We start from the raw sequence: 13,254 nt of genomic DNA, 5'->3' as shown, positions 1-13,254 counted from the left end.
AAACTCTTACATGTAAATATTTATTGAACAAATATCAATGTTTGCATTGACATTATTCAGACAGTTTGCGAATTTCACAGAATCACAGACTAACTCGGTTGGAAGACATCTTTAAGATCATCAAGTCCAACCCATCCCTAACACCTCAACTAAACCATGGCACTGAGTCCCACATCCAGTCTTTTTTTAAACACATCCAGGGATGGTGACTCCACTACCTCCTCAGACAGACCATTCCAGTACTTTATCACTCTTTCAGTGAAAAGCTTTCTTCCTAATATCCAACCTAAACTTCCTTGGTGCAGGTTGAGACTGTGCCCTCTGGTTTTGTCAGTTGCTGCCTGGAGAAAGAGACCAACCCCACCTGACTGCAAACACCTTTCAGGGAGTTGTAGAGTGGTAAGGTCACCCCTGAGTCTCCTTTTCTCCAGGCTGAGCACCCCCAGCTCCCTCAGGGGTTCCTCACAGGGTTTGTGTTCCCAGCCCCTCTCCAGCCTCGCTGCCTCCTCTGGATGTGCTCAAGTGTCCCAAGGTCCTTCCCAAACTGAGGGGCCAGAGCTGGACACAGCACTCGAGGTGAGGCCTCACCAGTGCTGAGCACAGGGGCAGGATGAGCTCCCTGCTCCTGCTGGCCACACTGTTCTGACACAGGCCAGGATGCCCTTGGCCTTCTTGGCCCCCAGGGCTCCCTGCTGGCTCATGCTCAGCCGGCTGTCACCAGCACCCCCAGGGCCCTTTCTGCCTGGGCACTGTCCAAACACACCATCCCCAACCTGTAGTGCTGCAGGGGGTTTTGTGGCCAAAATGAAGGACTCAGCACTTGGACTTACTCAACTTCATCTTATTGGACTCTGCTTATCCATCCCATTGTTCCAGGTCTCTCTGCAGAACTCTCCTACCCTCCAACACATCAACACACACTCCCAGTTATCTGCAGATTTACTGATCAAAGACTCCATATCCCCTCATCCATGTCATCAATAAAAATATTGAACACAGACCCCTGAGGACACCACTGCTGAGCAGCCACCAGCTGGATGCAGCACCATTCACCACCACCCTCTGGGCCCGGCCATGCAGCCAGTTTCAGTAACCCAGTAGAGTGCTCCTGGCCAAGCCCTGGGCTGCAGCTTTTCCAGGAGGGTGCTGTGGGACCCAGTGTCAAAGGCCTTGCTGAAGTCCAGGTACACAACACCCACAGCCTTTCCTGCATCCACCAGCCAGGTCACCTGGTCATAAAAGGATATCAGGCTGGTCAAACACAACCTACCCCTCCTAAATCCGTGCTGCTGGCTGGGTCTGATACCCTGGCCCTCCTGTGAATGCTGTGTGATAACACTCAATATAAACTGTTCCATAACCATACCAGGTACTGAGGTCAGGCTGACTGGTCTATAATTACCAGGATCCTCCTTCCCAGCCTTTTTGTGAATGGGCGTCACATCAGCCAGCTTCCAGCCATCTGACCCTCACCAATCAGCCAGTTTTGTGATGGGAGCAATCCTACAAGTAACCATACCTGTCACTACCTTATTTAGAATCAATGTCTTTAATTTAAAAATATGTCAATATGCTTATTGCAATAGGTCACTGTAAAGCAAGGGGGTATTTTAAATGGAACCCTGAATATACTTCTCATTACTTAGTTTTTCTGTACACAACAACTTTTAATTGCTGGGGGTTACTCACTGCAAAGCTGGAGAGAGGACAAATATGGCTGACTTTGTATTTTCCAGCTTAGTGCACTGGAAAGACATTGTGTATGGTCCTTCATAGCAGGAGTTGTAGAAGCTTGCCCTGCTTAATCTGTTGAAGTGCCCAAGATTGCTATGCAGAAGAGAAAGTATATGCAGTGAATAGATGTATCTGTCCCATTGTACTCTGCCTTACAAAGGCAGTTCTCTCTCCAAGGATGATACAATCCTACAGAAATATACCTCCTAGGTTTTCTAACCAAAAAATAGTTACATACCTGATATAAATAATCCTCAAATACAAAATAGTAATCATCGTTGCTTGCTGTCAGCTTCACATCCTGTAATAAAAAAATACAAGACTTTGAAGCCAAAAGACCTTTCTTCAGACTCCCATGGAGGCTAAACTTAACATGGTGACAGAAGACACTGTTTCACTTTCATTCAAAGAACTACAGCTAAGCTTAGACTCCACATTTTAAAATTTAAAAAATGCTGTATTAATTTGATTATTAAGTATTCTATATTAAGAGTTGAAACCTGAAATGGAAGCAGTCATACCCTGTTGGTTCTTTCTCACAAACCCAGCTACTCATTCAAATGAAGATATCATTCCTTTATGACTTAATAGTTCAACCCAAACTCAACACAAGAGACAACACAGGCACAAGGAAAAAGTTCACAATAATAAGTTCACACTAATGATTTTTGCACTCCTCAAAACCAAACCATCTAGTATTTTCTTTGTGACAAAAACCAACAAGAAGATACAAAGTGTGATAAGCACATGAACTCACTGTTTAGTGAATTACTTACTTTGTAAATCAGGCTGTCCACTAAAAGGTTGTGTTGAATCACATTTGACTTAAGCTGTTCATAATACAAGATGTCCTAAAATTAAGAATATTACCATCATTTGAGACATGACATGAATATTTAAAGTAAAAAAATTAATTTTGAGCAATTAAAAAAAAAAAAGAAGCATGTGTTCAATGTGTTCAACTGAAAAAGCACTGCATATTTATGAAGCATCTATCATGGTTTGTGTCCAAAAATGTGTTTCATTTCTTACGTTATTTAAAATTTTTTCAGTTATAAAACAAAAATCTTACTATTTTCATCTGATTCAACATTTCTTCTTCGTCTGCTGAATTTTCATGTAACATTGATTTGTAAACTTTTTCTCTCTCAAAAATATGTTGCATTTTCATATAGACTGCAGCTTTTCTGAAAATTAGAGGTGGTATAAAAATACCATACCTCCAAATATACTTATCTTTCCAAACTGAAATTAAGTACATTTCAGGATTGCAGTGAGCAGCCTTCTTGACCTTACAGAGCCACATCCCAAAACATTCATATTGTATCCACTTGAGAGCATAAGAGAGATCTGAAAGGACTGGCCTAGAGAGAACAGTATCTTTCAGCAGAACCCAGCAAAGCTACTTTAAACAGAATCTGGATATTCACCTTCTCTGAAATAAAGGTTTGGATTACTCAGCAACCTCCGTGCCAGCACAGTCCACATGTGTCCTGTCATGAAATCCCTGGCACTAGAGCTACACTCACTGATGAACTGCTGGCAGGTCATGACCCATTTTTAGTCACCCTTACCATGTGATTGCACTTGCCTCTCAATCTAACAAGGACAAAACAAATACCTAATCAGATTACATAAAGAGAAAACAGAAGAGTTAAAGGAAGACCCTCCCAGTGAATTCTTGAAGAAGGCCCAAAGCTCATTCTCCTTTTGCCAGAGATCTGTGAAATCTACTTGTAAAGTACATCCTTCCGCAGCCAAAGATGATAACAGTCTGTTACTGTAACTGGGTTTTCTGCTGTTTGAATGGTACACTGGGGACCTTTGGCTACTGATCCTAATCTCAAAAACCTTCTGATAAGGCAGATTTACATAATGTCCCATTATGAACTTGCCACCTCACACATTTATTAAGTTTTTAAACTTTGGAAACTACATTTAGTAATACCTATAGCAAAGTAAAGCACCACTGATTTTTCCATGCTGGAACTTTCAGCATTAAGATTTTCCACCTATTAACTCAAAAAATGGGGAAGAAAAAGCCTATCAGATAATGAACAAACTTCTTTCCTAAACACTGTTTCAGTAGCATGCAGAGACTAAACAATTCTGCAACACTATGAACAGAAGGGGAAAAAAAATTAAACAGATTCTCAGTAAGTGTGTGCCATCCATTTCATGCAATGAGACAGACATCCCACAGGAAATAACTGTGATTCTCTGATTCAAGATCATATGATTAAAATATATATACAGCAAATTGGACTGTTTACACAGACAATATTAACTGTGACACCGTTCACCTTCAAATGTTTGTCTTTGTAACCCTAAAAAGGCTCTTTTAACACAGTTCCTCTAAAGTGTACCATTACAAATGAAAACTGAGAAACAATTCATTGTCAGGCAATGTGTTTATACATTTCTAAATAATCCTGCATACAGAGCTCACAGTTTATCATTTTTATTATTATAATGCTTGATTGTTAGTATCATTCCTTGCTTGGCTGTGTATTAGCTTTATACAGAGGCTGAGCTTTACTGAATAAAATTGTCCAAACAACAATATCAGATGCTAGCACACACAATGCTGCCCATACCAAACCCTCATAATGTTTCACATCAAAGAAAGGAAATTCACATTTCATGTGATTTAGAGATTCATACAGCTAGAAATGTAACAGAACCTAAATTGCAAATCAGAAATATTACGGCAAGGAATGTCCGCAGACAACTCAACTCCAGCAGAGGAACTATTCACAGGAGGTAGAGAAAAGAAATATTAGATAAATCCATAAAGTCTACATGAAATTCAACAGATCATAAAACAGCTACATGTATATGGAAACTGCTTTGCTATACTTCACAAAAAAGAAAGCCATGTATTCATGCAAGAAGAACATCTCAGGGTGTTAGCATTTTGGCAGTAGTCACAGCTTACTTCTGTGTAAGAAACATTAGTTCATGCAGTGCTTAAACTGAACCATGGCTATTCAGCTTATAACATAGCTGTGGTAATCCACATGCTGTTCTACCTGATCCATGGGCAGCCTGCTAGGACTCATTCAGAAAATCAATCTTTTAAATGCATGTACTCAAAGTTCACAGAACAACTTTAACTTAGAACCCAGGACAAAAAATGCTATGCAAAAATAGTCTTGGAAGAGAAGACAGAAGATTGTGACAGCTGTTACATTAGAACAGTTTCAGTTTTGCATGAAGAAAACTGAAAGTTTAAGGTGTTACCTCACAGCTTAAATTATTTTCTTCAACACAGTGTATCTTGTCCCAACTTGATAACCTTTGTTTTCTATGGGGACTGAGAGTGCATTTTGTATTTCACTGTTTTTCAATCCTTTATTTTGATAATCTCAAAGTAGCAGACTATTTTCCCACTCTGCATCACTTTATCTGCCCTTACCACTTTTTCTCATTGTTATCATTACCATTTTCTAGCCACTTGCCCTCATCTTTCTGGAGTTCCTTCAGCATCATCACAAAGCACTGTCTCACCACTAATTCCTTGCACACAATCTACTCAGTTCAGTCTCAAGGCTCTGGATCTGGCAGAATGTCTCTTAAATGAAAACTTCTACTGCATTCAGCCTCAGAATAATGCACATGCTTAAAATAGTTTATTTTTCTTTTTCATCTATAGCTGACAAGTATAATTTGCTAAGTGTGTAAAAAATTATCACAAGGTAAATTATTATGTACATATAAAAGCCTCACATCAACGTTTTCCCAATTTTGCAAAGACCTTAAAGAGGGATTTAACTTTTTAAGGTACATTAAATACAATAACTATGGCATGGCTTCAGATACTGAAAAATTTCATTGTTGAGGACTTATATCAAATATAAGGTACAATGAAAAACTGTTGCAGTACAAGTGAACATAGAAACAACCCACATCTTACCAGCTCCTCTCTTTCTGATTATACCTATGCAGAGTATATGCCATAATATATAAAGCAACTTATAAGATATGTAAGTGCATATGATGATAGGGTTAAACAACCATGAAAAAGCTTTTTATAAAACTTAGCAAAGATATGAGCAGTTCAGTCTCCTTCCCAGGTATTTTTTCTTGTCCCTTCTAAAAAAAATCAGGATCATATAGGAAAATCTCAGGAGTCAGTCAGATCAACTGAATAATTTGTTCTACGGTATTTTGCTCACATATCTATTAAAAATTAGGAAGAGTGGCAAAAACTTCACCACAGCCCAGAGCTTTTTAAATCATAAAATGTTTATCAGTTTCTGTGACAACTCAGTAGAGCATTTCTATTTTGGAAAAAACATCATTAGAAAATATGTGCTTGCATTTTTGTGTTCTCACCTAGTCTTCACATTTTACTCTCCCTTCACTGCTTACCTCTGGCTGATTGGAAATGTTAAGAATGAGAGCCCACAGATCAGCTCGGAGGGCTGTTGGACATCCCTGACGAACATACTGCTGAGCTGCAGCACTATCTTGCTCTGCCAACACTGTAAGAAACAAACAGGTAAAGAGTTGATGTAGTGTAAGACTTCTATCAAATACCTTAATGTTTAACTTTAAAAACTGGCTTACCGTGCTGTAAGCATCAGCTAATAGGCAAATACTGAAAAGATATCATTTCCACACTGCAATTTTTAAGTAATCCCTTGGGAAATAATGCAATTGGTATTAATCAGCAAGGCTATACTACATTTTGTCATAAAATAGGACTGAGTATGTACACATGACTATATCAAGGCTAGTTGCAGCTACTAAGCTGGCATCATGCAGAACAAGCAGCCATTTATAGCCACAAAATATTCCTGGCTTAACTATGAGTGGTATCTCAGTTGAAATAGGAGATTGCCACTCATTCTGGCTTTTTTTGTGTCTTCCTTCTTTCCATGTTAACTTTATGAGTATCTTCACAGATAACTGTGGGGCAGAATTTTCCATTTCAGAGTGTACCGTCATGTTCTCTCATTATTGGTATATTTACTCTAGAGGATAAAGACATAAAAAGATATTGGTTTGCTTTCATATTGACATAAAACAAATACTCTACTGCTGACAGGTCTGCTTATTTGGGTCACAGTTGTGAAGCTTCAGGCTACTCTGTCACAAGGGCCTCATGCTGAATACAGTACTGTATATACCACAGAAGAGATTACCTCGTTCCCTACTTCAATCTATAAACTTGAAAGACAAACATCTTCAGCTATTGTAATCTGGTAAAAATGTTCCTCACCAAGGGTGTGTGATTAACTGTACCCTGGTACTCAAAATGTCCTTCACAAAAGAGAGAGTTGGTGAGAAATTTCTTTGTTATTATCTAGACATTATATAGGTGTTTGACTGCTACTCAGAAGTTTCCAAATCCATTTCCTCTAATTTTTCTGAAGTGTCTAACAGCTTGCTTTTCTGTATCTCATTGAACTTGATATTCACAATATCCTCAGACTTGGAAATACATCTAATATAAAAGCAAAATCAATACCTCAGTGGCAAACAAAGTCATAACTAACACCTGTTAGAGCATGCAGCAGGACTCCCGCTGAATGAAAACATATTTCAGTTTTTGGTCAAGGCACTCACATATTTACAAAATTTTTGATCTTTAAATATAGGAAAAGCTAAGGCATTCTCTAGAATAGAGCCTCTCAGTATAGACAATATGACAAATATATATACATATGTATACATGTGTGTGCGTGTATATACATATATGTATATATAAATATATATATATATATATATATATTTATATACACAACAAATATGAATGACAATGTGGAGTTGAATGAATGGCTCAAGAAGTCCAGAAAAAATCATTTATTGGAAGAATGGGAAAAGAACAGAGAGGTGGACAGTACCTAATTAGTTGCTCTTGGATTAGAAAATTGACAGTGTAAGGACAGAAAGATTCCAACAAAAGAAGGAAGAAAGAAAGAAAGAAAGAGAGAAAGATCCTTGTTTTGTAACTGCAACAAAAAAATTAGGATGAAGAACTTTTTGGACAGTATCCTGCCATTTTTTTCCTTTAATGTTAATGTTCAGGAATCAGAAGAGTAATAAGTAAACATTGGTGTATTTCAACCATTCCTTGTATGCTTCTTCTATAAGCAAACTTAAACTATTAATTTATTATTTCTTTTAACTTCCCCTTCCTTTTGTAGGTTATTTCTCAACCTACAAAAATAATCCTGGAACTTTTCAGAAAAGGCAGTATAAAGAGACAAGTAAGTGAATATTCCATAGTGGCTAATATGGAATACTAATTGCTAACACTGCAATATTCTGCAATTGCAACTGATTTTACTAAAAGGACTATTCTGACACAAAGGCATAGATCCCATTACAATGATGAGATCTTTGTGTGCAGAGAAGGGACTCCACAGAATTTTGATTTTAAACTGAAATTCAGTAGTGCAATAAGTTAAGTTGCCACCAAAAAGATGTCAATGTGCTTCCTATTTTGTTTTTATTGAAATACCTGTAGAGCTCTTTATCTGATAGCTGCTAGTAGACTGCAAATGTTTGCTTTTCTGTCCCTGTCTAAATGATAACAGTATTAGTGATTGTCTATCTAAATTACAAGTCTAAGTTCTCAAAATTCTAAGAGGTACATGCAAATACCAATTTACTAAATGCATTCTTAACTACTCCGTTTATTACAGATAAAAACAGATCCATACCTTTCTGCCCAACACGTACATGTTCATTTTCAAAGAACTCTAGAAAATAAAAACACAGAAAAGCATGACAAAAAATAAATGAAAAAGACACCCTAGCTGATAATGTATTTAATATTTTTAACACACATCATTACATTCAGCTGCTATTTATTGCTAATATCACTAAAAGTTAACCTGCACCAGAGTCAAAATTCTTTTTCAAAAATTAATTTTGTGTTTCAAAAACACAAATATCAAAGCAGCACTATACTACATGATTTTCAACTAGGCAAGTTTCCATTTAAAAAGAAAAATCTTGTGATATTACAGTGATTTCCATTTTTATGTGGAAATACCATTTTAAAACCTCTTCCTACAGCAACAGATTCATACATGGAAAACCAACAGAGATTATATGCTATTTAAGTTACTGAATATTAATATATGTATATGTCCTGTAATATTCTGACAACAGCTATTTTAAGTGTTTGTATATATATATATATATGTATAAAAAATACACCTATCTGTTAGCTGGATTAACATTTACTGATAATTTCTGTATTTCTGGAAACAGGCAATGTGGTTCTCTAGATCTTGCAGTGTTCAAACATAATGAAATTAATGTATTCTCTACTTAAAGTGATGTCTTAAAAACTTTTCCAAATCTGACTCTTCATATATGCAATGTTTTCTATTATTAGCTATATTTTACTATAAAAATCCCTTCAATCATAGTTACAGAACAAATATTTATTGTTTACTGTGGGAAAAAGACACAATTTTTAAAATCATTTCAAAGGATTCTACTCATTAGTGTTCTGTTTGAATGACTGGAGCATGGCATTAGCTTACCAGGAGGCACTTGTGCTGAATCATCAATACCCAGCTGTCCTATATTTAAGCCTAGTTCACTAAAGTCTTCTTTCTGGAAAGGAACAGAACCATAACATATAAACAAGTTTAATTCTCTAAATCATTTGAGATTTCTTTTGGAAGGCTTACTGGGAATATTTTCTGAACCAAATTAAGTTCTTCTAAATGCACACATTTGAAATAGAATCTCACATCAATTCTTACTTTAGTTTTACAACATAAGTCCCAGTTTGCATGTCAGGTGTGGATGTCACTACACCTGGATGTAGTGAAGGGGTAATGAAAGACTGGGCTAAGGATCTCTAATTCCCATCTCTTTTCCAACCCAGATGAAGGTTTTTCTACTAGCATATAATCTGCAAGAACCTCATCAGTGAAGCATTGAGAAAAACTCTCCCATATAATACACTAGTACTCAAACATTTCCTTTCATTTACAACCTGACAATAAAGGGATTTAAAATTATATTGAGAACAAAGTCAGAAGCTAACTCATTGTCAGGCTACTGATGCTGTACAGAATCTGCAGAATTGAGATGTGCTACAAATTTGAAGTTTCTTGTACAGAAGAAAAATGATTAAGTGAATAACATGTACAGAAGTGTATTTCTGGCACAAATTAAACCTGTGTAGCATAAAATGAAAACTTCTCTCCTGGCAGAAATTTTACTGGTTATGTTTTATTTCTCATTAAAAATATTTTTTTCATAGAACTTTTTTATGCTCTGTATTTTAACTACATATTTAGATTGATTTTCATTTTAAAAAGGAAAAATTTATGATACTAATATTCATTTTTATTAGTTGGAATCATTTTCATTAGAAAGGAAAAAAAACTCCTACAGAAACCTCTTATAAGAAAAAAATATACTTACCAATTCTGGAATATCTTTAACTTTTAAGGGAACCTGAATTAGTCCCAGATGATTTCTGAAACTAGGCTGCTCTCCATTTTCATAATTTGGGTTTCGAAGATTCATCAGTACCTTAAAAATTGTAGCTCTGTCATTTCTTGCTTACATTCAGAACTCCTCTCAGCATCACCAGCATTACAAACAGTACATTCAGCACAAAATAATTTCCCACAACTTATATATATATATACACAAATGATCAAATTATATCTCAACATTTTCAAAATCAAAAAGTATTGAAATTTTTAAGGAAGCTAACACAGTCTACTTTGAAAAGTCAGCTCAATAAAAAAGCAGAAATAATTTTTAATATACACAATTAAGTGCCGGCTACATAGCAATGTCTTGACTAAAATTTACTTCCTCATTTAAGCTATACCAACAACATATTTGAGATGGCTACAGTATCCAGGATATTTTTCAGCATTACTTTTCTCTGAAAGAATTTTTATCCATCTTTTTACACAGGCAATCTTACAGGGTTTCCAATAAAAATGCTACATAACTTGCTACTAAAATAATTCTTTACCAAATAATAATATATCAAAATATCTTCTTTCATTTAAGAAAAAGAAATTACAGAATTGAAAACTCAAAGCAAATATAATTTAAAGGACAAGGAATCATCTGAAGGTAAGTACCTGCAATCTATAAAGGAATTTACAGTCTCTTATTCCATAGTATAGGTTTTTATCTCCTGTTGAACTGTAAAGATTCTTTCTACCATGAATTTCCAGCTCCTATGAAATTCTCTCATAACTGTGTACCTCTACAGTTCTCACTCTTGTAAGTATTCTAATATCATATAATCTCACTGTCGGACTTGTTAATTTAAAGAAACTGCAAACTCTGGAAAGAAAATAGCATAAAAGAAAAAGAGAGTGATCATGAGGGTCACTGAATAAAGCTAAAAAAAAGATGGATTTATTTACAGATCCCAGATTAAAAACACACCATGGCTGTTAGTACAGTGATGGAAAACAAAATAAATAAAATATTTTCAACATTAATTTCATAACTGAACCAAAGGAGTGATATGTAATAAGTACTGTTTTACTATCAGGTTCTGTGCTTGAGTCATAGAAAATTATTAACAATACTGACATTTAAGGCTTTAAAGATTCCAGTCACCAATTTTTTAATGATTCAGTTTGATAACATACAAAAGCCTTGAAATTCCACACAGTCCTGTTTCGTGTTTGATTTTTTAAAACCTTCCTAGATGACCTACAATTACAACTCCATACAAGTCTGCACCCAACTATCAAACAGTCTATTAGCTTTACATATTGTGATTTATGAGCTTAATATATTGGAATTGAAAATGTAAAATGCTTTACAAAATCACTTGAGAATTGCTCTCCAAGGAAAAAAAGTTGGGCCCAGATTATGCTTTAGAGAAGTTTATCACAGGTTCAATTTAAAACTGCAGTTAAAAAGTAAAAAAGGACAATAGCGTTTTGTTTTGTAAGCCAAACATGGATTCATAAAAACCATGCCAAATTTCACTTGCTACACACAACAACTAGTATGGAATACACTTAGCAATTATTTTCCCCACTTCATATAAAAGACTATAATGGATACAAGCCAATGGCTGAGTACTGTTTTTTAGAGGCTTACCTCAAGAAAATCTTTAGGTGCATAAACAGGCCGGAAAAGACTTAGATCTGAAGTAAGATTTCAATGACACTATGTTAAAACCCAAAGATCAAAAACACATGTGCCATATTTATAACACAAACTAGCAATTTAAACAACAGATTAGAGCAAAGATCAAAATAACATCTTCACAAATATGTGGCAACAACTACCACATATTCTGTCATGATTATGCTACTGATAATTGCCTTATTTTTTTAAACCTCAGCTAAATGAAGAGGAGGGGGTTCTTCAAGGTCTCTTCCAGACCAAACCATTCTATGATTCTGTGAAGAGCACAGTAGTCACAGGAAGCTTTTACTTAATCCTCCTAAGTGTTTAGACTGAATCACTCTTAGACTTAGGAAAGATATGATTTTCAAAAGCAAGGTGTTTTTTTTACAGCTTAGATTATTGAATTACACACACTGCTGTCAAATGAAAACTGGGGAGCAGTACTAAAAAATCCATGCAAAGTGTTTGCCATCAGAGAGGTGATAGTGTGATACAAACCAGCACCTCTGCAAAATCCTTTTCAAGGAACTTGGCTATGAACTAGCATAAGAGTTAGCCTTATTTTCCCCAAGTATAATATCACTGATTATTCTGTGAAAGAGTTATTTTTGTCTTTTGTCAAGAAAACATCTGAGCTTAATTATCCACAGTTCTGAATATTTTCTGTTAGCCTGAGTTTATAATAAGAGGAGCTGTCTCCTAGTTGAGTAAATCTCTAAAGCACTGGAATATGGAATAAGACACAATTGCCTCTCAGTAATGATTCAATGTTAGTACAGTAACTTGAAACAAAATAATAAGGAAATAAGTATTTATTTAGGCATAATGGCACATTACCAATGAAAGAAAGATCAAAATCAATTTGCCTTGAAGAGATTAGATTAACCTTTGACTGGTAAGTAAGATGCATCCTTCCTTTCTATGTACAAAAATTTAATGCCTGTAAATTTAGTTGACCTTACCTGGCTCATCAGTTCCCATTTCATTCCATTTATTAAGCAATTCTTTTTGTTCATTCGCAGGCCTCTGAAATACATAAAAAGTGTATCTTCTTTTTTTTTAACAGAATGAATAAAAATATCTTATTTCAAATATGTATTCATTTCAACTATACATTAATGCAGTGTTTTACAAAATAGCAATACAAACTTATTTGCTAACAAATGATAACTAGCCTGAAGGTACATTACACTGGGAAAGGCTAAGTTCAGTTACTGGAAGGAAAGAAGCCTATTAAATAGTTTCAGGTATTTAGAAATGAATTTAGGATATTTAGTACTCAGTTTTGTGTTACTGAAGATTTACTGCCCATTCCATAGAGCTGTGGACTCGATAAAACTCCTGTCCCTGGCAGCCATGAAAACCAAATACAGCAGCATCCTTTAGCTCAGGATGAAACACAGAGGTTCTGCCACCTATCAC

General features: G+C 35.6%; 1 protein-coding gene across 1 annotated transcript in view; it reads right to left on the bottom strand.

Annotated features, from left to right (window-relative positions):
• Positions 1 to 13,254, bottom strand: part of TBC1D19 (TBC1 domain family member 19) — a 46,074-nt gene that overhangs the window by 13,720 nt on the left and 19,100 nt on the right. The window contains exons 6-13 of the mRNA XM_063157752.1: positions 12,795 to 12,858; positions 11,800 to 11,846; positions 10,138 to 10,248; positions 9,243 to 9,315; positions 8,409 to 8,447; positions 6,109 to 6,221; positions 2,511 to 2,585; positions 1,973 to 2,035 (exon numbers count right to left, since the gene is read on the bottom strand). Coding sequence (XP_063013822.1) covers positions 1,973 to 2,035; positions 2,511 to 2,585; positions 6,109 to 6,221; positions 8,409 to 8,447; positions 9,243 to 9,315; positions 10,138 to 10,248; positions 11,800 to 11,846; positions 12,795 to 12,858 — 585 coding nt within the window. The remainder of the gene's footprint in view (positions 1 to 1,972; positions 2,036 to 2,510; positions 2,586 to 6,108; positions 6,222 to 8,408; positions 8,448 to 9,242; positions 9,316 to 10,137; positions 10,249 to 11,799; positions 11,847 to 12,794; positions 12,859 to 13,254) is intronic.

The sequence above is a fragment of the Melospiza melodia genome, chromosome 5, assembly GCF_035770615.1.
Source record: "Melospiza melodia melodia isolate bMelMel2 chromosome 5, bMelMel2.pri, whole genome shotgun sequence".
NCBI classification, from domain to species: Eukaryota; Metazoa; Chordata; class Aves; order Passeriformes; family Passerellidae; genus Melospiza; species Melospiza melodia.
Note: the sequence above shows the minus strand (reverse complement) of the source record. Positions and strands in the feature narration are given on the sequence as shown.